We start from the raw sequence: 25,209 nt of genomic DNA, 5'->3' as shown, positions 1-25,209 counted from the left end.
TCTCGTCGTTTTCCTCCCCCCTCCTCCTCCCCCCCTCTTCCTCGTCGTTTTCCTCTTCCTCCTCCTCCCCCCCTCCTCCTTGTCGTTTTCCTCCCCCTCCTCCTCCCCCCCTCTTCCTTGTCGTATTTTTTTTCCTCCCCCCTCCTCCTCCCCCCCTCTTCCTTGTCGTTTTTCCTCCCCCTCCTCCTCCCCCCCTCTTCCTCGTCGTTTTCCTCCCCCCTCCTCCTCCCCCCCTCTTCCCCCCTCCTTGTCGTTTTTCCTCCCCTCCTCCTCCCCCCCTCTTCCTCGTCGTTTTCCTCCCCCTCCTCCTCCCCCCTCTTCCTCGTCGTTTTCCTCTTCCTCCTCCTCCCCCCCTCCTCCTTGTCGTTTTCCTCCCCCTCCTCCTCCCCCCCTCTTCCTTGTCGTTTTCCTCCCCCTCCTCCTCCCCCCCCTCTTCCCTTGTCGTTTTCCTCCCCCTCCTCCTCCCCCCCCTCTTCCTCGTCGTTTTCCTCCCCCTCCTCCTCCCCCCTCCTCCTTGTCGTTTTCCTCCCCCTCCTCCTCCCCCCCTCTTCCTTGTCGTTTCCTCCCCCTCCTCCTCCCCCCCTCTTCCTTGTCGTTTTCCTCCCCCTCCTCCTCCCCCCCTCTTCCTTGTCATTTTCCTCCCCCTCCTCCTCCCCCCCTCTTCCTTGTCGTTTTCCTCTTCCTCCTCCTCCCCCCTCTTCCTCGTCGTTTTCCTCCCCTCCTCCTCCCCCCTCTCTCCCCCCTCCTTGTCGTTTTCCTCCCCCCTCCCTCCTCCCCCCCCTCTTCCTCGTCGTTTTCCTCCCCTCCTCCTCCCCCCCCTCTTCCCCCTCCTTGTCGTTTTCCTCCCCCTCCTCCTCCCCCCCCTTCCTCGTCGTTTTCCTCCCCCTCCTCCCTCCCCCCCCTCTTCCTCGTCGTTTTCCTCTTCCTCCTCCTCCCCCCCTCCTCCTTGTCGTTTTCCTCCCCTCCTCCTCCCCCCCTCTTCCTCGTCGTTTTCCTCCCCCTCCTCCTCCCCCCCTCTTCCTCGTCGTTTTCCTCCCCCTCCTCCTCCCCCCCTCTTCCTCAGTCGTTTTCCTCCCCCTCCTCCTCCCCCCCTCTTCTCGTCGTTTCCTCCCCCTCCTCCTCCCCCCCTCTTCCTCGTCGTTTTTCCTCCCCCTCCTCCTCCCCCCTCTTCCTCGTCGTTTCCTCCCCCTCCTCCTCCCCCCCTCCTCCTTGTCGTTTTCCTCCCCTCCTCCTCCCCCCCTCTCCTTGTCGTTTTCCTCCCCCTCCTCCTCCCCCCCTCTTCCTTGTCGTTTTCCTCCCCCTCCTCCTCCCCCCCTCTTCCTTGTCATTTTCCTCCCCCTCCTCCTCCCCCCTCTTCCTTGTCGTTTTCCTCTTCCTCCTCCTCCCCCCTCTTCCTCGTCGTTTTCCTCCCCCTCCTCCTCCCCCCCTCTCCCCCTCCTTGTCGTTTTCCTCCCCCTCCTCCTCCCCCCCTCTTCCTCGTCGTTTTCCTCCCCCCCTCCCTCCTCCCCCCCTCTTCCCCCCTCCTTGTCGTTTTCCTCCCCCTCCTCCTCCCCCCCCTTCCTCGTCGTTTTCCTCCCCTCCTCCTCCCCCCCTCTTCCTCGTCGTTTTCCTCTTCCTCCTCCTCCCCCCCTCCTCCTTGTCGTTTTCCTCCCCCTCCTCCTCCCCCCCTCTTCCTTGTCGTTTTCCTCCCCCTCCTCCTCCCCCCCTCTTCCTTGTCGTTTTCCTCCCCCTCTCCTCCCCCCCTCTTCCTCGTCGTTTTCCTCTTCCTCCTCCTCCCCCCTCCTCCTTGTCGTTTTCCTCCCCCTCCTCCTCCCCCCCTCTTCCTCGTCGTTTTCCTCTTCCTCCTCCTCCCCCCCTCTTCCTTGTCGTTTTCCTCCCCTCCTCCTCCCCCCCTCTTCCTTGTCGTTTTCCTCTTCCTCCTCCTCCCCCTCACTTACCTTGAGCTGCTGGACTCTCTGCTCCAGTAGGAGAATGCGCCTTCGGACTTCCTCGGATTGTTCTTGGGACAGTACGATGGGAGCGCACAGAGACTCGGCAACATCCGACCTGGAGGAGACGCAATAGAGAGAATGAGGTCGGTGTACAAGTGACAGCTGGAGGTCGGTCTCACAAGGATGTGATGGCGCCCCCTCTGCCACATTGACCCCCCCCCCCCCCCCCCCCATATTTACCCTGCTCTCTGGTCTCCCTGTCCGATTCTCCTGCAGCGTCTTCTTCTTGACCATTTGTGGCCATCTCATCCTGAGCTGTTGGGGGCGCTGCAGCCTCATCCTGGGGATTACTTGACCAGCTGTCCAGGTTTGGGAGAGATTCTGCGTCCAGACTAAGTCGGATGTTACGTACAAGTAATCTCTTCAGCACCAACACTGAGAAAAGAGGAAGAAAGTCACAATCCTGAGCAGTCCTGATAAGTCCGTCTCATCAGTACAAGACAGATTCATCTCTGGTGGAGAAAACTCACAATACTCCATATAGAGCTGGAAAGTGGGCGTGGCATATGGGCAGGTCTTAGTGGGGAGGGACAGGATAAGTAATAGTGAGCACAGCTCTGGAAGTATAATACAGGATAAGTAATGTAATGTATGTACACAGTGACTGCACCAGCAGAATAGTGAGCGCAGCTCTGGAGTATAATACAGGATAAGTAATGTAATGTATGTACACAGTGACTGTACCAGCAGAATAGTGAGCACAGCTCTGGGTATAATACAGGATAAGTAATGTAATGTATGTACACAGTGACTGCACCAGCAGAATAGTGAGCGCAGCTCTGGAGTATAATACAGGATAAGTAATGTATGTACACAGTGACTGCACCAGCAGAATAGTGAGCGCAGCTCTGGAGTATAATACAGGATAAGTAATGTAATGTATGTACACAGTGACTGTACCAGCAGAATAGTGAGCGCAGCTCTGGAGTATAATACAGGATAAGTAATGTAATGTATGTACACAGTGATTGTACCAGCAGAATAGTGAGCGCAGCTCTGGGGTATAATACAGGATAAGTAATGTAATGTATGTACACAGTGACTGTACCAGCAGAATAGTGAGCGCAGCTCTGGAGTATAATACAGGATAAGTAATGTAATGTATGTACACAGTGACTGTACCAGCAGAATAGTGAGCGCAGCTCTGGAGTATAATACAGGATAAGTAATGTATGTACACAGTGACTGCACCAGCAGAATAGTGAGCGCAGCTCTGGAGTATAATACAGGATAAGTAATGTAATGTATGTACACAGTGACTGTACCAGCAGAATAGTGAGCGCAGCTCTGGGGTATAATACAGGATAAGTAATGTAATGTATGTACACAGTGACTGTACCAGCAGAATAGTGAGCGCAGCTCTGGAGTATAATACAGGATAAGTAATGTAATGTATGTACACAGTGACTGTACCAGCAGAATAGTGAGCGCAGCTCTGGAGTATAATACAGGATAGTAATGTAATGTATGTACACAGTGACTGTACCAGCAGAATAGTGGAGCGCAGCTCTGGAGTATAATACAGGATAAGTAATGTAATGTATGTACACAGTGACTGTACCAGCAGAATAGTGAGCGCAGCTCTGGAGTATAATACAGGATAAGTAATGTAATGTATGTACACAGTGACTGTACCAGCAGAATAGTGAGTGCAGCTCTGGAGTATAATACAGGATAAGTAATGTAATGTATGTACACAGTGACTGTACCAGCAGAATAGTGAGCGCAGCTCTGGAGGATAATACAGGATAAGTAATGTAATGTATGTACACAGTGACCTGCACCAGCAGAATAGTGAGCGCAGCTCTGGAGTATAATACAGGATAAGTAATGTAATGTATGTACACAGTGACTGCACCAGCAGAATAGTGAGCGCAGCTCTGGAGTATAATACAGGATAAGTAATGTAATGTATGTACACAGTGACTGTACCAGCAGAATAGTGAGCGCAGCTCTGGAGTATAATACAGGATCAGCACAATATGAAGCTATGGGGCTCAGATCCTGTTGTCTTTTCGTCCTCACCTTCTTCTAGAGCTTCGCTGGCCACGTTCCCGCCGTTGCTGGTGAATGGGTTCATCTTGTAGGCCTGGTAGTTGGGGTCCAGGAGATGTTCTGCTGACTGGTCTCCAGAATTCTCTTCACTTTCTAATCCGATGTTTTCCAGAGATCCCTCTTTTCCTGTAGACAGAATGGCAGATTGAGAGGTGGAGGTTGGAGATGTCCTTAGAAGAGGTTTCGTAGGTGAGGGGTTCGGAGCACTTACCGTCCTTTGTTGCAGACTCTTTCATGGATCCTCCATTTTCGGAGCCGCCCAGTAATTGGTCCACTATAGTGATAAAAAGAAGAAATAGTAAAAATCAGCAAAGTGCAAGTGTCATGTCCAAGAGGCCCCGAGACATCAATGGCCTCCGCTGAGGACCTATCTGACCACGACTACTGTCATGCGGAGGAGACACAGGACCACACGGATGAAAGGGCCGCAAATACAAAATATAGGAAGACCTATAATCCTATACACAATCTGGCCAGGGGTCAGCGCCCTGTCGCCCACTTACTAGGTCGGGCTCTGTGGCATCATGGTTGGACTGGAGTATGACGGCTTTGGTTTGGAAGAAGCGGAGGATTCCAGGCGACCCGTATTCTGACTGATTATGGAAAACCATCTGCAAGGAGACAAAGGTGTCATAAGAAAGGAGCGAGGACTCACGAAATGTGAACGTATACAAATCTGAGCAAGCAGCGCCCACCTGCAGGCCCACCAGCAGATACGCAACTGGCAATGACAACCCCAGCTTAGAGGAGAGAGTTTCTCAATGGTCCCTGGTAGGTGGGGTCATTGTAGTCTCCCACATCTATGATTTACATACCGGTCCGGGTCATGGCTCGTGTCTGATATCGCAGCTCTATGCAACTGACTAGGGCCGAGGAGTTACGCCAGACACGGCCAGGGTCGGCGCCGTCGTTGACCCATTCTCTATACCTCAGATAACCCTCTCTGTATATCCTCTATGACACACGGGGTCTCTATTATCTGTAGATCTGGTTTCTTTGTCCTTACATTTTTTTCTCGGACGTGGTAGGCGCCACCAGCTCGTAGATCTGCGCACGGTCCTCCCACTTGAATATGACAAAGAAGGCCTTGTTATCTACAAGAGACAATATGTCAGGATGTCTATGTCAAAGGATGGTCATCTTGTAATGCTCAAATTCCCCTGCGGAGGTGCACTAGGAGAATTCAACGGTTATGGTCAGCTCATTGCAGGTCACTCTATGACCCATTTATTTTTGGGGTACCCTGAAGAGGTTCTGTAAAGTGGACATGACACTTAAAGGGCAATGATAGTGGTTGGACAAGACTCCTTCCCCTCTGTTGTCCACTTTTCTACTGTTCTTTACCCAGGAGTGATTTTGGAGGTACTGACCAGTAGCCACCTCTCGGGCCATGGCCGTGCTCAGCTTAATGATCGGACTCAGCATGAGCTTTCCATCTGGTGCTGGGGTGATCGTCCGGCTTTGGCATTTCAACACTAAGCGTTCATCCTGTTTTAGAAGCAGCATCAAGATGTCGTCCAAGAGAAGAACATGAACATCTAAGGAGCAAAGGATGAGAAACAAGAAACCATGAGAAGACCATGAACATCTGAGGAACAAAGAATGAGAAACAAGAAACCATGAGAAGACAATGAACATCTGAGGAGCAAAGGATGAGAAACAAGACATCATGAGAAGACTGTACAGGAGAAGACCATAAACATCTGAACAGCAAAGGATGAGAATCAAGAAACCATGAGAAGAACATGAACATCTGAGGAGCAAAGGATGAGAAACAAGAAACCATGAGAAAAACATGAACATCTGAGGAGCAAAGGATGAGAAACAGGACATCATGAGAAGACCATGAACATCTGAGGAGCAAAGGATGAGGAACAAGAAACCATGAGAAGACCATGAACATCTGAGGAACAAAGAATGAGAAACAAGAAACCATGAGAAGACAATGAACATCTGAGGAGCAAAGGATGAGAAACAAGACATCATGAGAAGACTGTACAGGAGAAGACCATAAACATCTGAACAGCAAAGGATGAGAATAAAGAAACCATGAGAAGAACATGAACATCTGAGGAGCAAAGGATGAGAAACAAGAAACCATGAGAAGACCATGAACATCTGAGGAGCAAAGGATGAGGAACAAGAAACCATGAGAAGACCATGAACATCTGAGGAGCAAAGGATGAGGAACAAGAAACCATGAGAAGACCATGAACATCTGAAGAGTAAAGGATGAGAAACAGGACATCATGAGAGGTTTGTCCATGAGAGGACCATGAACATCTGAAGAACAAAGGATGAGTAACAAGAAAACATGAGAGCTTTGTCCATGAGAAGACCATGAACATCTGAAGATCTACAGATGAGAAACAGGACATCATGAGAGGTTTGTCCATGAGAAGACTATGAACATCTGAAGATCTACAGATGAGAAACAGGACATCATGAGAGGTTTGTCCATGAGAAGACTATGAACATCTGAAGATCTACAGATGAGAAACAGGACATCATGAGAGGTTTGTCCATGAGAAGACTATGAACATCTGAAGATCTACAGATGAGAAACAGGACATCATGAGAGGTTTGTCCATGAGAAGACTATGAACATCTGGAGATCTACAGATGAGAAACAGGACATCATGAGAGGTTTGTCCATGAGAAGACCATGAATATCTGAAGAGCAGAGGACAAGAAATCAGAGACCACAACAGGTCTGCTCAACAGATGACCACGGACCCAGCCACTACTCTAAGAACATTTTTTGCCTCTTACCGACAGACTTGTCCTTACTGACTCTCCACGTGAGGGCTCCTTCATAGATCAGGTTCTTCTTCGTCATGTCGATATTCTGGAAAACAGAAAACAAAATTTCCTTATAGAAAGGTGTAAGAGAAGCTAAAAATGGGGGTCTTATCAAGGGAGGTCGAGAAGAAGACAACCCCATGTGGAGGTGACATTGGGTCCAATAACGGCAGGGTCTATGTCTTATATATAAACCGTTAGATCTTATTGGGGACCTGTCCTAGGAGTACAACAGTGGACACGGACAAGTTCTGCACAGACGGAGGGCGGACCCTCAGCACCATCTCCTCTGGTGGGCCCACCACTGTCACCAAGCATTAAAAGGACCACAACCAGGACAATATTGAGCAGAGCCGTCACCTTGAACTCTGTGAAGAGCGGGTCGTTGCTCTGTTTCAGGTTGGACATATCCAGACGTCTTTGGTAATCGATCAGTTTCTGCAGAGAAGACAAAAAGTCAAAATCAGAAACAGCAAAAGAAACCGCAGTGAGCGGGTGACCCGATGCGGATGAGCTCCAGGGCGCGGGGACACTGAAGACTCCTGCCCTGGTCCTCTTACCATTTTGTTCTCCATTTCTCGCACTTCGGTGTTGACGTGGTTCAGGATCTGCCGGCAGCACTCGGCTGCCTTCTGTACCTTCTGTTTCTCCTCTTCTTCCTCTGTCAACATTCAATAATATCAGGTCAATGGCGGAGACGACCAAGAAATCGTCACCAACATCTCAGCAGCAAAACTTACATAAAGAAGAATACAGAGAGTTCGAAGATGGTGAGGCAGCAGCATGGGTGAGCTACAGCTCAGACGTCTGCAAGTCAGCGCAGGTGGCGACATTACACCGCCTACACGGAGACGCAGACATCTTACTGCCGGGTGCAGAGGAAGTGCCGATAAGTATCGGTAAGTGGTCGGTAAGTATCAGACCTTTCTTTGTTTGTTTTATAATAGGCCGCTGTATGCTGGAGTATCCGCAGCAGGTAGCGGCCTATTTACCAGCCTCCCCGGGCCCGCTCACTGCCGTCCCCGCTTCCCCTTGTACTTTAGGCTGCGGAGGCCGGCAGTGAGTAGGCCCGGGCCATCCACAATCCCACTACCGCTATTATTATTATACTCCTATACTCTTTTCAGACCCCCGAGTATAATAATCAGAGTCCCAGGGGAGATGAGGGAACATAATAATCACTGTTACTCACCTCTCCGGGATCCAATGTTACTCCTAGAAGGCTTCAGGCCTATATGGTAATGTGTCAGACGTCACGTGGTCTGGGATATTACCATATAGGCCTGAAGCCTGTGCTAGCAGTACTATATAGGCCCGAAGCCTGTGCTGTTAGTAATAGCCTGTTAATGCTAGCACAGGCTTTGGGCCTATATGGTAATATCCCAGCCCATGTGACATCTGACACATTACCATATAGGCCTGAAGCCTTCTAGGAGTAACATCAGATCCCGGAGAGGTGAGTATCAGTGTTTATTATGTTCCCTCATCTCCCCTGGGACTCTGATTATTATACTCGGGGGGCTGAAAAGACCCCTGAGTATAATAATAGTTCATGGCTGTGCAACTGTGGGGCATAATAGAGCTTGAAGGGTCCACAGTGGCCCCCCTGTAACCTCTATTATGCCCCATAGTCTATTGTGCCACTATCGGGTATAATAGAGGCTGCAGGGGCCGCTGTCGGATATATATATATATATATATATATATATATATATATATGGGTTGGGTGCGTGGTGTAGTGAGGAGTCAGAGATGTCTGTGTTGTAAACTTTACAGAGTCACAGCTGGAAGAAGTGGTGATGGCGGCCCAAAGGGAAGAGACTGGAAATGTGGGAGACGTCTCCTGTGAGTATTACTGCATTGTATTCATTGTAATGTTACCGCTAGTACCCCCAACCCCCCGCTGTCTGAGGCGGACGATCAAAGGACGAACAATACCCCCCACCCGACTCAATTCCGGGGGCTGAGGGTCTTTGGATCATCCGCCTCAGGCAGCAGAGAGGCTAGGTTCACCACTGGGGGGGGGGGGAAGGCACAAGAGAGTCTGGAGGGAGACAGAAGAGTCTGGTCACACAGAGGACATCTCTGCCACCCCTGAGTATTCGGCCGGCAGCCATCTTATGTGTATGGCCGATGTAACTCTACTCTTCGCCTCTTTCACAATGTCGACCACTTTATTGTGACAATTTCTTGGCCCAGTCCGGAGGGGCAGCTCATTGTCCTCCTCTGCTGCCCCGGACTCTGGTGAGGAGATAAGTGCGGCTGCTCACCGGTGAGGTTGGCGATGTTCTGCAGCAGCAGAGGGTATTTGGTCAGTCTCTGCATCTCAAACGGAATAATATCCTTCAGCTGCAGACGCCGACACTGCGGATTACTTTCTGCTTCCTGCGGAGGGTAAAGGTGATAACGTGAGAGACACAATCTGACTGCTTAAAGGGAGTGTCCGGGAGTTGTCCTAAACTTGTCTGGTCCCAGGGATCGCTGAAGATGGACCTCACAGTCATGTGATCCACATGACCCTGGGGTTGAGACGTCTCCTGAACCTTCAGGTCCATCATCAGCGATCTCTGGGACCACATAAGTAAATTACATCTCCTATCAGTAAAAGATCCTATCCTCTTAGCTACAGCGCCTCTCTTGTTGGTGGGCTGGGTCTGGTACTGCAGGTCAGCCAATTTTACTTGAATGAGGCTGAGCTGCCAGAGCACACAAGAGCAACAGAGAGGCCCCATTTCTAGTAAGACAATCTCTAACTTGGAGGAAAACCTGCAGCATCCCATAAACACTCCAGGTAATGGCGGATGGATACGTGGCCATAGTAACGTGGCCAGCACAAGTTACCTGGATAAACTGCGTAAATCGAGGATCTTTCTTCTGCTTCTGCTTCAGCTGCTCCAGAGCAAAGGGCTGGCGACTGCAAAACCTGGAGGAAATCTTCTGAAACCAGAGACCTTCAGGGCCATCAAACTACATGGGGAGACGGAGAGGGGTCAGTACAGAGACCTGTCCACAGCCCGAGATACAGAGCAGAGGAGGAGGAGGAGGAGGAGGAGGAAGAGGAGGAGGAGGAGGAGGAAGAGGAGGAGGAGGAGGAGGAAGAGGAGGAGGAGGAGGAGTAACAGTGTTGTTGCCTGGAAATCCTCCCAAGACATCTATGACGACTGTCAAAGAAATCTCAAGGGGGAAATTACAGCAAATATTCTACATGAAAGAAGTCACAATACACAAGGAAACCAAGTAACGTCACAGAAATAATTATACTCCAGAGCTGCGCTCACTATTCTGCTGGTACAGTCACTGTGTACATACATTACATTACTTATCCTGTATTATACTCCAGAGCTGCGCTCACTATTCTGCTGGTACAGTCACTGTGTACATACATTACATTACTTATCCTGTATTATACTCCAGAGCTGCGCTCACTATTCTGCTGGTACAGTCACTGTGTACATACATTACATTACTTATCCTGTATTATACTCCAGAGCTGCGCTCACTATTCTGCTGGTACAGTCACTGTGTACATACATTACATTACTTATCCTGTATTATACTCCAGAGCTGCGCTCACTATTCTGCTGGTGCAGTCACTGTGTACATACATTACATTACTTATCCTGTATTATACTCCAGAGCTGCGCTCACTATTCTGCTGGTGCAGTCACTGTGTACATACATTACATTACTTATCCTGTATTATACTCCAGAGCTGCGCTCACTATTCTGCTGGTACAGTCACTGTGTACATACATTACATTACTTATCCTGTATTATACTCCAGAGCTGCGCTCACTATTCTGCTGGTACAGTCACTGTGTACATACATTACATTACTTATCCTGTATTATACTCCAGAGCTGCGCTCACTATTCTGCTGGTGCAGTCACTGTGTACATACATTACATTACTTATCCTGTATTATACTCCAGAGCTGCGCTCACTATTCTGCTGGTACAGTCACTGTGTACATACATTACATTACTTATCCTGTATTATACCCCAGAGCTGCGCTCACTATTCTGCTGGTACAATCACTGTGTACATACATTACATTACTTATCCTGTATTATACTCCAGAGCTGCGGTCACTATTCTGCTGGTACAGTCACTGTGTACATACATTACATTACTTATCCTGTATTATACTCCAGAGCTGCGCTCACTATTCTGCTGGTGCAGTCACTGTGTACATACATTACATTACTTATCCTGTATTATACTCCAGAGCTGCGCTCACTATTCTGCTGGTACAGTCACTGTGTACATACATTACATTACTTATCCTGTATTATACTCCAGAGCTGCGCTCACTATTCTGCTGGTACAGTCACTTGGACAGTAAGGTTCCTGGACCCCCACAGTATTTACAGACCCCAGCCCAGTTCCCCTTCGTTTCGCCCCCTCTCACCCGGTGCAGCAGCGTGCTTCCTATCTCCTGGATGATGGAGTTGTTTTCCAGGCGCAGCTTCTTCAGGTTGTCCAGGAGTAAAGCTACAAGGTCAGATGGAGACAACATGAGACCAGAAGTAGTGAGGAGCAGCAGTAACGCTGTACGGAGCGATCACTCACCGTGCGCCTCTATCAGGTCATCAAGACTTGGGAAAATGTTCTCCAGCTCCATGATGGGGATCCAGACGTTCTTCATGGGAATATAGAAGATGTCGTGCAGGACGTGCAGCATCCGGACATGTGCGTGCTCCGTGAACAGCAGTTCTAAGGGCAGGAAGACGGAAGATTTGTTACAATGTGTCCCCAATACTACATGAACTTCTCCAGGACCAGGTCAACAATGGCAACCCAAAGAAAATGTGTCCCTTCATCCTGGAGGCCCATCATTCTGCTGATCAGTGGAGGTTCCAAAGTTGGGACCATCACTGCTCATACCTTAATGGCCTACCAGCATTATTTCCCTTCATTTCCATGTACTTCATCTGATCAGAAGATGCCCAGTGATCAAAATCTCTTGGCCACCAGTTGGACAACCCTACACGAATGGTCTAAAATCTAGACAGTGCAAATTTAGCCTAGACAGTCTTAAACTGCACCAGATTTTTGGCAGCCATTCCTACCATTGATGACCTCCTGCCGCTTGATTTCGCTTTTCTTCAGCCTGAGGAGTGTTTCAGCGGGTACGAGTTCCCTCCAGTTTGGTGGGTCATTCTCGGCCTCCAAAACGCGCGGCTCATTCTCCTCAGACTGGGGAAGCAGAAAGGACTGCTGACTGTCTCCGCTCCCTCCAGGCTCCGGGCTGCATTAAAAAGAGGCCAAAGTTACAAAATGGGTCAACACAACCTGAAGAAGAACCACCATGTGGTCGGAGAACTGAAGAACTTGTCTAGTTTGGAGTTGGATATACCACCATCTGGCTCTGGCCACATACCATGACCATGACAGTATAGTTATCTGACAATCAATATGGCTGCCATTTGGGGTGGTCAACTAGACGCCGGAGCGATTGGTCAATAGTCTAGGACACACCTTGCCACCAAATTGGTGCATAACTAGACAGACTTGCCAAGGTTCATAATGGCCACCATAGAGGTTGACAGCAAGACCTAAGACTTCACACAAGAGAGACGTCAACCTTAACCAATCGTCATCCAATGCAAATGTAACGTAGGCCATTCGGCTAATGAACATCTGGAGATGGTTGACCTGAGAATGGAAGAGGTACATTATGGTTTGGTTGCATGGCAAAACAGTAAGAAGATTGGGCCTTGGCAACTTGTTGCCAGCTGACTGCAGACCGGGCTGAACAATTGGGTTGCAATCCGCCATCATGTAAAGTTTTGTCACGCAACTTGTTGGAGAAGACACTCCAAGACCATCGACAGACACAATAACAAGAACGGGATTATCCCCCCAACGTACGTGACGCTGCCTGATTTTGACTTGCTTGATGAGACCTGCATGTCGTTGGCTCGGGCGGCAGCCTCCAGATCCACATCGCTGCGAGAGCGCGTCTGCTTGCCTTTGGCTGAACCTCGCTGTGAACGCTTGCGCTCGTAAACTCGTAAGCTCTCTGAGCGCCCCAGCTTACTAGAATGCCTGTCCAGTGGAAGCCAAAGAATGGGTGGGATGGTGTCCCGACATCAACGAGCGATGAAGAGGAGATGGAGTGTGGTAAGGGCGGCCATGCAATGGAGGAGCAGACAGAATCGGTCAAGAGATATGGCAGGTAAACAAGGATGGTCAAGAGCCAAGAAAGGAGAAAGGACGAGACCAAGACGGCGGAGAAAGTGGGGAGACATGGAAACGTAGATAGAACGTACACAGTGCATGAGGGGACAGGGGGCAGTAACAGGGGAGGGGTGTAGATGAAATCCAGAAGAGAAGGTATAGCAGGATCTGGAAATATCCACAGACTGGGAACCATCGGCCTATATTCACACCACAGTGAAGCGCACAGCTTAGATACCTACACCCTCCAACCAGCTCACGAGACAAGAGCGGCCACCACCACCAATAGGACCTCTCCTGGAGATGGAGACCTCTTACAACATCTCCCCATCAAGTGACCACTTATAGATGGACTGAGATACTTGTGACCCAGCAAAGATAATGATACAGCTTGAGACAGCGAGATACCCCCCCTACGGAGCGCTCCCGAAGTGGGCGATGCTGGGGCCCCTACACAACGTCTAAAAGTGGTCCAATATTAGATACAAAGTCTGACTCCTGACTACACTACTACTATAACTCCTGACTACGCCACAACTATAACTCCTGACTACGCTACGACTATAACTCCTGACTACACCACTACTATAACTCCTGACTACGCTACACTATAACTCCTGACTACACTACTAAAACTCCTGACTACACCACTACTATAACTCCTGACTACACTACTATAACTCCTGACTACACTACTATAACTCCTGACTACGCCACAACTATAACTCCTGACTACGCTACGACTATAACTCCTGACTACACCACTACTATAACTCCTGACTACGCTACACTATAACTCCTGACTACACTACACTATAACTCCTGACTACACTACTAAAACTCCTGACTACACCACTACTATAACTCCTGACTACACCACTACTATAACTCCTGACTACACTACTATAACTCCTGACTACGCCACTACTATAACTCCTGACTACGCCACTACTATAACTCCTGACTACGCCACTACTATAACTCCTGACTACGCCACTACTATAACTCCTGACTACGCTACACTATAACTCCTGACTACACTACTACTATAACTCCTGACTACGCTACACTATAACTCCTGACTACGCTACACTATAACTCCTGACTACGCTACACTATAACTCCTGACTACGCTACAACTATAACTCCTGACTACGCTACTACTATAACTCCTGACTACGCTACTACTATAACTCCTGACTACGCTACTACTATAACTCCTGACTACGCTACTACTATAACTCCTGACTACGCTACTACTATAACTCCTGACTACGCTACTACTATAACTCCTGACTACGCTACTACTATAACTCCTGACTACGCTACTACTATAACTCCTGACTACGCTACTACTATAACTCCTGACTACGCTACTACTATAACTCCTGACTACGCTACTACTATAACTCCTGACTACGCTACTACTATAACTCCTGACTACACTACAACTATAACTCCTGACTACACTACAACTATAACTCCTGACTACACTACTACTATAACTCCTGACTACACCACTACTATAACTCCTGACTACACTACGACTATAACTCCTGACTACGCCACTACTATAACTCCTGACTACGCCACTACTATAACTCCTGACTACGCTACTACTATAACTCCTGACTACACTACAACTATAACTCCTGACTACACTACTACTATAACTCCTGACTACACTACAACTATAACTCCTGACTACACCACTACTATAACTCCTGACTACACTACTATAACTCCTGACTACACTACGACTATAACTCCTGACTACACCACTACTATAACTCCTGACTACACTACTATAACTCCTGACTACACCACTACTATAACTCCTGACTACACTACTACTATAACTCCTGACTACGCCACTACTATAACTCCTGACTACACCACTACTATAACTCCTGACTACACTACGACTATAACTCCTGACTACACCACTACTATAACTCCTGACTACACTACTATAACTCCTGACTACGCCACTACTATAACTCCTGACTACACCACTACTATAACTCCTGACTACACTACGACTATAACTCCTGACTACACCACTACTATAACTCCTGACTACACTACGACTATAACTCCTGACTACACCACTACTATAACTCCTGACTACACTACTATAACTCCTGACTACGCCACTACTATAACTCCTGACTACACCACTACTATAACTCCTGACTACACTACGACTATAACTCCTGACTACACCACTACTATAACTCCTGACTACACTACTATAACTCCTGACTACACTACGACTATAACTCCTGACTACACCACTACTATAACTCCTGACTACACTACTATAACTCCTGACTACACTACGACTATAACTCCTGACTACACCACGACTATAACTCCTGACTACGCCACTACTATAACTCCTGACTACACCACTACTATAACTCCTGACTACACTACGACTATAACTCCTGACTACACCACTACTATAACGCCTGACTACACTACTACTATAACTCCTGACTACACTACTATAACTCCTGACTACACTACTATAACTCCTGACTACACTACAACTATAACTCCTGACTATGCTACTACTATAACTTCTGTCTACTCTGTTACTATCACCACAAGGTAACCCTTCCAGGACTCTTCTCATCAAGTCTAACAATGCAAAGTCAATGAGGGGTCCAGAACCATCGGTCAGCGGGGCAAAAATACAGGCAGTTGGGATTTCGGGTCATCAAAGCGAGGAAGAAAGGAGGAGACTGGGCACAGGGTATAACAGGGCACAGGGTATAACAGGGCGCAGGGTATAACAGGGCACAGGGTATAACAAGGCGCAGGTTATAACAGGGCGCAGGGTATAACAGGGCACAATAGGGTGCAGTGTATAACAAGGCGCAGGGTATAATAGGGCACAGGGTATAACAGGGCACAGGGTATAATAGGGCATAGGGTAGAATACTTAGCCGGCTCTATAACAAGCCTCCCGGGATATCAGATGACAAACATGCACTGACCTTTTCTTCCGTCTGTGAACAGAGCAGGCAAGGGTTAAATCATTCCATACAAACGCCCCGGTATATGCAGTGAAAGCTCCGCGGACGGGGGCGCCACATCCATCAGCGGGAACATCGTGTTACCCAGCAGGGCGACACAGAACAAAACCGAGCGTGCAACGTGAGGGCGGCACCGGACAACACAGGACCCAAAGCACACCACATACACAACACACGTGTTACATCTATGTGCAATGTACAGACCAAGACACGGCGTATGTCAGCGATACAACACAGGAAGAGAAGACCATGGGAAGACAGAGGCGGCAGAGCAGACAGGACAGACGTGGAGCAGATCATCTGGACAGGACACCATAGAACATGTGACAGCTGGGGAGCCAGGCCGCTACTGCGGGGCCCTAGAGGGTCACCCCACAGAGGGGCCGATTCTCAGAGGTCTCCGGGTAAGCAACGTCAAGTATTTGTAGAAGGAGAAGCTCTCGGCGGAGATTCCTCTCACTGACGGATCTGGAGCCGCAGAAGCGGAGAGTGAAGCAGCAGCGGTCCACAACGGTAGAATGGAGGAAACGCCATGGACGCCGCAGTTACCCCGCACAGGGGCAGCCAAAGAGCCACCCAATGTTTATGCTTTTGGGGAAAATTGCAAGTTGCTGAACAAAGCAGGAGGAAGGGTTTGTATGTGGAAACCATCAGTAGGCAGGGATTGCATAGCAAGGCTGCAGATGCTTCTGCGCTGGGGCCGTCTCCATTTGCAATGAGCTGCCGCTGCTGCCTTACCTGTCATTTTCAGCGCTGTCCTCTTGTTGTTCTGCCGGGCAGAATTCTGTGGTCGGGGAACCTTTGAAGACATCGGGGACATCAAGAGACGACGTCCCATCAGATACTGGAGCGGGGGCAGAAAGAAAAAACGTAACTGGAGGATCTCCGTGTCCCACCCCCAGACCCAATAGTGAGATCCAGAAGATAAGAGGGCTCTATATCCACAACCACATCATAAAGTAAGTGCCCCCCCCCCCCCAGGTAACGGACCTGTGTCGCTGTCGCTGGGCTCGCTGGGGGGTGGATGTATGGTCACCATCACCCCCGGGTCAGGACTGTCTGTTGCGGCCTTAGGCTTCACCACATTGCTGTCACTTCTGTCAAAAGTCCTCTGTCCAAGGCTGATCTTCCTATCCGGAGCGGCCGGCTTGTCAGCTGAGGAACAGAAGGAGAAACATCAGACAGACAAAACATTCTCTTATCTGTTGTATCACAAAGAGCCGAAATCCAAAGGTCTCCCGATCCCCCATCATGTGACTGAGGACATAGATGTTAGTAGGTAAATAGTAAAGGGGAACTCTCTGCCCACTCCGGGTGTCGGGGGAGGGTCACGTTCTTACCATCTCATAAGCCGCAGTCCCATCAAACACAACTTATCATCTGTCCTAAAGCTGGACTGAAAACGCTCCTCGCGGCAAGGCGGCAACTTCAAGGGCCAGGCGACTGTTGTGGGCATGCTCTATTGGAACTTAAAGGGAGTCTGTCAGCAGAGCCAGCACATCAGCCCTGCCCCGCAGACAGATAGGCCAGGGTCACCTGAATCAGACGCTGCTTTCCCCTTGTGAATCAGAGCCTCGGTTGCGGAGATATCACCATTTTTGTTGATATGCAAATGAGCTTGCAGCAATGGCAGCGCCCGTAGGCTATTTGTATAGTGACAGCGATATCTCAGCAATGGCGGCTCCGAATAGTAAAGGGAGAGCGCGGACGGATTCAGGGGACCCCAAACTATCTACCTGCAGGGCTGGGGTCATATGACAGGTCTAGGGAAAGAGTGTCCCTTTAAGTGTGCATGACCCAACAGGAATCTATGGGGAACCTTTATGAGGCTGCGGCTATGGGGAACCTTTATGAGGCTGCAGCTATGGGGAACCTTTATGAGGTTGCAGTTATGGGGAACCTTTATGAGGCTGCAGCTATGGGGAACCTTTGTGAGGCTGTAGTTATGGGGAACCTTTATGAGGCTGTAGTTATGGGGAACCTTTGTGAGGCTGTAGTTATGGGGAACCTTTATGAGGCTGTAGTTATGGGGAACCTTTATGAGGCTGCGGCTGTGGGGAACCTTTATGAGGCTGCAGCTATGGGGAACCTTTGTGAGGCTGCAGTTATGGGGAACCTTTATGAGGCTGTAGTTATGGGGAACCTTTATGAGGCTGCGGCAATGGGGAACCTTTATGAGGCTGTAGTTATGGGGAACCTTTGTGAGGCTGCGGCAATGGGGAACCTTTATGAGGCTGCAGTTATGGGGAACCTTTATGAGGCTGTAGTTATGGGGAACCTTTGTGAGGCTGCGGCAATGGGGAACCTTTATGAGGCTGCGGCTGTGGGGAACCTTTATGAGGCTGCGGCTGTGGGGAACCTTTATGAGGCTGTAGTTATGGGGAACCTTTATGAGGCTGCAGATATGGGGAACCTTTATGAGGCTGTAGCTATGGGGAACCTTTGTGAGGCTGTTGCTGTAGGGAACCTTTATGAGGCTGTAGCTATGGGGAACCTTTATGAGGTCGCAGCATCACTCGGGCTTGACTTGAGATTTTGTCGCCTTTTCGGTTTTGCCACCCTTCATCTACTGTGAGCCGCCATCTTGGCTAGTTGTTGGGACTGAGGCTTCACCCTGGTTACGTTCATTAGTCAGAAGTGGCCCCCATGCTGCATACCCAGCCCCCTCCCCCCCCGCAGTGAACTCTTTGGTACATTCCATCATGCGTTGGGCAGTGACATGGTGAGATGTTTGGGGGGGGGGGAGGAGGAAGGACGGTGGCTCTAAATTCTGAGGGTACCTTCAGCCTCGACCTTTGTCGGTCTGGTGTCAACATCTGTGAAAAACACGGAGGAGCAGAGAGAGGGAAAAAACAAAACAAAAAAACAAGCAATGAAGATGAGCTGGGACCGGAGCACAAAGCGCACCCCCCGCCACCCCGAGCGATGCAGCAGAGCCCACCGCTCTGACAGCAGCCAATCAGGGCTCAGCAGGGACGCGACACCTCTTGTCAATGTATTCATGCATTTCCAGGAGGAACAGCAGAGGGACAGAACAGTAGAAGCGTGTCAGGAGAGGCGGGGCCACGTTACAGATCACATGACCAAACATCACCAATAAACATCCAGCACATCCCCCATCTATTCACATTTATCTGATTTCGGCAAAGATGGATGACAACCAACATGGCCGCCCCTACCGACGTGACAGGCGCGGTCTCTGACATCACCTATATTACTCTGGACATGTCATTCAGGTGAGAGTCCCATCATGGCAGCCATGTTAGGTGTCACCCAGCTTTGCCAAGGAAGAGATGCAACTAGGAAAAGGCTGGACGGTTCGGACTCCTAGATACCAACGTGTTGTTATCACATGGCTCATACAGTCCAATCAGGTGGCAGGATAGCGATCAGGAGGAGCTATGAGGAGTCCAGGGGGCGGTCCCATCAGTGATTGACTACCTGAGTAAGAGTCAGCAGAGATAGGACCACCCCCTGGACTCCTAAGAAACACGACAAGATGTAATCAGCAACCAGCGCCGCTCCTCCGGCTCTAGGCCACGCTGCCTGCTTACTGGATGTCATGTACCATGTGACCAGGTCAACAACACAACGCAGCCATGCACGTCTACAGCGCAGCAGAGAATAAGACAGAGGAGTAACCAGAGGAGACCCCGAGACGATTGTGCGAAGGAGACAGGAAAGACCATGAGACAATGGAGCGAAGGAGACAGGAAAGACCGCAAGACTATGGAGCGAAGGAGACAGCAAAGACCACGAGACGATGGAGCGAAGGAGACAGGAAAGACCACGAGACGATCGAGCGAAGGAGACAGGAAAGACCATGAGACTATGGAGCGAAGGAGACAGCAAAGACCACGAGACGATGGAGCGAAGGAGACAGGAAAGACCACGAGACGATGGAGCGAAGGAGACAGCAAAGACCACGAGATGATGGAGCAAAGGAGACAGGAAAGACCACGAGATGATGGAGCGAAGGAGACAGCAAAGACCACGAGATGATGGAGCGAAGGAGACAGCAAAGACCACGAGATGATGGAGCAAAGGAGACAGGAAAGACCACGAGATGATGGAGCGAAGGAGACAGCAAAGACCACGAGATGATGGAGCGAAGGAGACAGGAAAGACCACGAGATGATGGAGCGAAGGAGACAGGAAAGACCATGAGACGATGGAGCGAAGGAGACAGGAAAGACCACGAGATGATGGAGCGAAGGAGACAGGAAAGACCATGAGACGATGGAGCGAAGGAGACAGGAAAGACCATGAGACGATGGAGCGAAGGAGACAGGAAAGACCATGAGACGATGGAGCGAAGGAGACAGGAAAGACCATGAGACGATGGAGCGAAGGAGACAGGAAAGACCATGAGACGATGGAGCGAAGGAGACAGGAAAGACCACGAGAAGATGGAGCGAAGGAGACAGGAAAGACCACGAGACTATGGAGCGAAGGAGACAGGAAAGACCACGAGATGGAGGAGCGAAGGAGACAGGAAAGACCACGAGATGATGGAGCGAAGGAGACAGGAAAGACCACGAGATGGAGGAGCGAAGGAGACAGGAAAGACCACGAGATGATGGAGCGAAGGAGACAGGAAAGACCACGAGATGGAGGAGCGAAGGAGACAGGAAAGACCACGAGATGATGGAGCGAAGGAGACAGGAAAGACCACGAGATGATGGAGCGAAGGAGACAGGAAAGACCACGAGATGATGGAGCGAAGGAGACAGGAAAGACCACGAGAAGATGGAGCGAAGGAGACAGGAAAGACCACGAGATGATGGAGCGAAGGAGACAGGAAAGACCACGAGAAGATGGAGCGAAGGAGACAGGACAGACCTTGTAGCGCACTGACTGACATCAGCATGAATATAAGAGGTGAGGACAGGCCCAGGATCACTGCACAACCACAAGGTATGAACAAACCCAAATAACCCCCACGTGGTGATGCCCCTTTAAGAGCGTTCAGTCTAAGACGTGCTCCTCATTACACAAGGCAGAGCATCATAGTAGGATGTAGTGCCGGCTCCTTGTGAGTATTGGAGATCACGAAAGCTTTACGAGATCTGTCAACATACTTGCTGACTGTTTCCATCAGTAACCAGCAGGCTAGCGAGCGCAGCTCTGACATATACTGTGCTGCTATGTACAGATTATCTATATACACAGCCCCTTTAAGCCCATCTATTTAAAGGGGATGTAAGAAATTAGAAAAACATTGCTGCCTTCTTCTAGGGACAGTGCCATCCCTAGGCCATGCCTGGTACTGCAGACTAGAGGGGTGTGCCCTGCAGTGTGTGTATATACTATATATATCCCGGTGCCCTGGTATACGGCCGTGTACTCACTGTGCGGCGTCTCCACGCGGTTCCAGATACTGAAGGTTTTCTTCGGTTTGATGGTCTCATCCGGCTTCTTAGCAGACACCTGGACAGAGGGCAGTGATGAGTCCGTGTAGCAGAGCCGACAATGTCATGTGGTCAGGAGGGAGGCCTATAGAATCCATACTGCCCCCTCCTGGGCCATCACACTGTATACAGGCCTTCATACCCCTCCCCCCCTGACTACACGGCGGTCACAATCAGAGGTCATTCTTCTCACCATTTTCCTGAAGAAGCCGCTTTTGGATTTCTTGCTATCCGCCACCTTGGTCTTCACCCCGATGTGCTTCATGTAGGCGGCTATGGCGTGGACGATGGCAGAACTACAAGTACAAGAAGCAGAGAAGACCTCAGAGGCCCCGCGCACCCCGAAAGTAACCCTAAACCTCCAAATAAGGAACTACATGAGAAACGGCGACAACCACGAACCACATGGGGTAAGTGTCACCAATGTTACCGTGTGTGACCCGTGCGTGACCTGTGTGTCCCATGTGTGACCCGCGTGTGTATTCCATGTGTGACCCGTGTGTGCCCCGTGTGTGACCCGTGTGTGCCCCATGTGTATTACATGTGTGACCCGTGTGTATTCCGTGTGTGACCCGTGTGTGCCCCGTGTGTGACCCATGTGTATTACATGTGTGACCCGTGTGTGCCCCGTGTGTGACCCGTGTGTGCCCCATGTGTATTACATGTGTGACCCGCGTGTGTATTCCATGTGTGACCCGTGTGTGCCCCGTGTGTGACCCATGTGTATTACATGTGTGACCCGTGTGTATTCCATGTGTGACCCGTGTGTGACCCGTCCAGAGCTGGATTATAAAAAGTGGTGACCAATTTCTTTTACGCTAACAGGGCTGAGCTGCAACACCAGACCCCGCCTATACACAGGAGTGGCGCTGTTTAAGGAAATACTGTCACCTCCAACTATGTAAATCCAAAATAAGATTGCCGATAGCGCCACCTATAGGCGACAATCTGGTAAATCAATGTTTGTCTATAGCGCCACCTATAGGTTACTGAGACACCATTTTTTTTACTCGTCCCCAGGCTCATTACTAGGCTGGACACTAATTTACAGGGCGACGACCTTTCTCTTTTCAGTCTGGAGACTGAAGTCTATGGAGCAACGTATATATATATATATACACACACACACACACATGTAATCTATATACACACACACACATGTAATCTATACACACACATGTAATTTATATACACACACACACACATGTAATCTATGTAGACACACACACACACATGTAATCTATACACACACATGTAATTTATATACACACACACGTAATCTATGACACACACACACAGTATAAGGTCAGGACTCGGCCATTACCTTTTTTCCTCGTCCGTTGAGATGGCTGGGCTGAAAAAAAAACAGAAGAAAAAGAAAATCAGAGATCAAAAGAGGCCAAAGAAGTATCAGCGACGCCCCCTAGTGATAGACTGTATACCTGCACCACCTATATGAGAGGGGGAGGGAATAGTGAGTGCAGCTCTGGAGTGTAATACAGGATAAGTAATGTAATGTATGTACACAGTGACTGTACCAGCAGAATAGTGAGCGCAGCTCTGGAGTATAATACAGGATAAGTAATGTAATGTATGTACACAGTGACTGCACCAGCAGAATAGTGAGCGCAGCTCTGGAGTATAATACAGGATAAGTAATGTAATGTATGTACACAGTGACTGTACCAGCAGAATAGTGAGTGCAGCTCTGGGGTATAATACAGGATAAGTAATGTAATGTATGTACACAGTGACTGTACCAGCAGAATAGTGAGCGCAGCTCTGGAGTATAATACAGGATAAGTAATGTAATGTATGTACACAGTGACTGTACCAGCAGAATAGTGAGCGCAGCTCTGGGGTATAATACAGGATAAGTAATGTAATGTATGTACACAGTGACTGTACCAGCAGAATAGTGAGCGCAGCTCTGGAGTATAATACAGGATAAGTAATGTAATGTATGTACACAGTGACTGTACCAGCAGAATAGTGAGCGCAGCTCTGGAGTATAATACAGGATAAGTAATGTAATGTATGTACACAGTGACTGTACCAGCAGAATAGTGAGCGCAGCTCTGGAGTATAATACAGGATAAGTAATGTAATGTATGTACACAGTGACTGCACCAGCAGAATAGTGAGCGCAGCTCTGGAGTATAATACAGGATAAGTAATGTAATGTATGTACACAGTGACTGTACCAGCAGAATAGTGAGCGCAGCTCTGGGGTATAATACAGGATAAGTAATGTAATGTATGTACACAGTGACTGCACCAGCAGAATAGTGAGCGCAGCTCTGGAGTATAATACAGGATAAGTAATGTAATGTATGTACACAGTGACTGTACCAGCAGAATAGTGAGCGCAGCTCTGGAGTATAATACAGTATAGTAATGTAATGTATGTACACAGTGACTGTACCAGCAGAATAGTGAGCGCAGCTCTGGAGTATAATACAGGATAAGTAATGTAATGAAATAGTACGAGAAATCATCCAGCAATGAAACGAAAGTTCCTCCAATAAAAAGCTTTGCTTTATTTCATGTCCACAGGATAAAATATAAACACGCAGTCACAGGAAAAGACAAAAAAGGCTAGCGTCAGACGACGCGTTTCGGATCTTATATCCTTCTTCAAGGTCTGATCAAGACTGACAAAAAGCCTCCCCATTTATACCAGCATAAACAGATATAACACCTGCAATCAATATAAATCCATCTAAGCCGCTAGTGCTAGGTACAAATGGAGAGGTATTGCCAGCCTTTGTGTATACAAAACAAAAACAAAACACATAGACAACATGACATTTAAAAACATATGAAAAAATATATATACATATAAATGAGTTAATGAATAAAGGTATAAGAATGACATGGTCAATGTTTAATGGTATTTACAATTACTGTCGATTCTCGATACTTTGAAAGAAACAAAACGCAACATTAGAGCATGTCTGCATACCAGTATATGTTAGTATATATGCTGGTGTATATTAGTATATAAGCTGGTGAAAAAAAAAAAAAGCCCATTCTGAAAAGAAACGATATATGCTGTTAAGTATGACAAGTTATACATATTACATATTAATACTTAGATTTACTGTTGATGTTCTTTTCAGAAGAAAAAGTTTGTCCCGTATTCAAATGATATTTAGTCACGTATTATTTGTTGTTTTTATTAGCTGGTCTACTATATGGGCATTTACCAGTAATAAAAATGGGTGCCTGACCTACATCTATCCATGCGCACATATTCAAATCAAGAATGAATGATCCTTCTAATATTGTTATCCACTCTTCAGTATGGCACAACAATTCAAACGCATCCATATTTGGATATTTCGATGCGTTGCCGATGTCCCTTTTCAGGAAAGAAAGATCTCCCATATTCACTAGGTGTTTGATCACGTGATGTTACTATCATACGTTCATTGGTCGAGATGGATGACTGTGTGGGCATTTGCCAATAGTAAAGATGGATGCCCGACCTGCATTCATCCATGTGCGCATGCTCCTATCGTGACCAAATTTCCTTCTCCATATGAAGTTGCTAGAATATCGTTGTTGATGCTCTACTATAAGGTAAGTGAAATACAATGAATTAATGACCCAAAAGAAAGAAAAAAGGAGAAAACAAACAAGAAAAAAGATGAAAGATAATTACATGGTCCATCAGTAAATACTGAACAACGATATACATCGTTGTTCAAAGCTTATGCT

The 25,209-nt window shown here is 48.5% G+C and overlaps 1 protein-coding gene across 1 annotated transcript; it reads right to left on the bottom strand.

Annotated features, from left to right (window-relative positions):
* Positions 1-1,892: 1,892 nt before the first annotated feature.
* On the bottom strand, positions 1,893-24,876 carry LOC142188914 (rho guanine nucleotide exchange factor 1-like; the record flags this gene model as incomplete). The annotated part of the gene is given in 24 exon segments (XM_075262057.1): positions 1,893-2,061; positions 2,171-2,366; positions 4,017-4,172; positions 4,258-4,320; positions 4,542-4,657; positions 5,053-5,140; positions 5,417-5,584; positions 6,819-6,894; positions 7,209-7,286; positions 7,409-7,509; positions 9,119-9,233; positions 9,690-9,815; positions 11,260-11,342; positions 11,421-11,564; positions 11,921-12,099; positions 12,723-12,899; positions 16,037-16,048; positions 16,814-16,919; positions 17,066-17,230; positions 18,856-18,891; positions 21,427-21,505; positions 21,680-21,782; positions 22,811-22,840; positions 24,812-24,876. Coding segments are annotated over 24 exon segments (2,631 nt in total), but the record flags the coding sequence as incomplete, so codon positions are not given.
* Between the last annotated feature and the right edge of the window lie 333 nt (positions 24,877-25,209).

The sequence above is a fragment of the Leptodactylus fuscus genome, unplaced genomic scaffold, assembly GCF_031893055.1.
Source record: "Leptodactylus fuscus isolate aLepFus1 unplaced genomic scaffold, aLepFus1.hap2 HAP2_SCAFFOLD_85, whole genome shotgun sequence".
Lineage (NCBI taxonomy): Eukaryota > Metazoa > Chordata > Amphibia > Anura > Leptodactylidae > Leptodactylus > Leptodactylus fuscus.
This window is presented reverse-complemented; position numbering and strand designations above follow the sequence as displayed.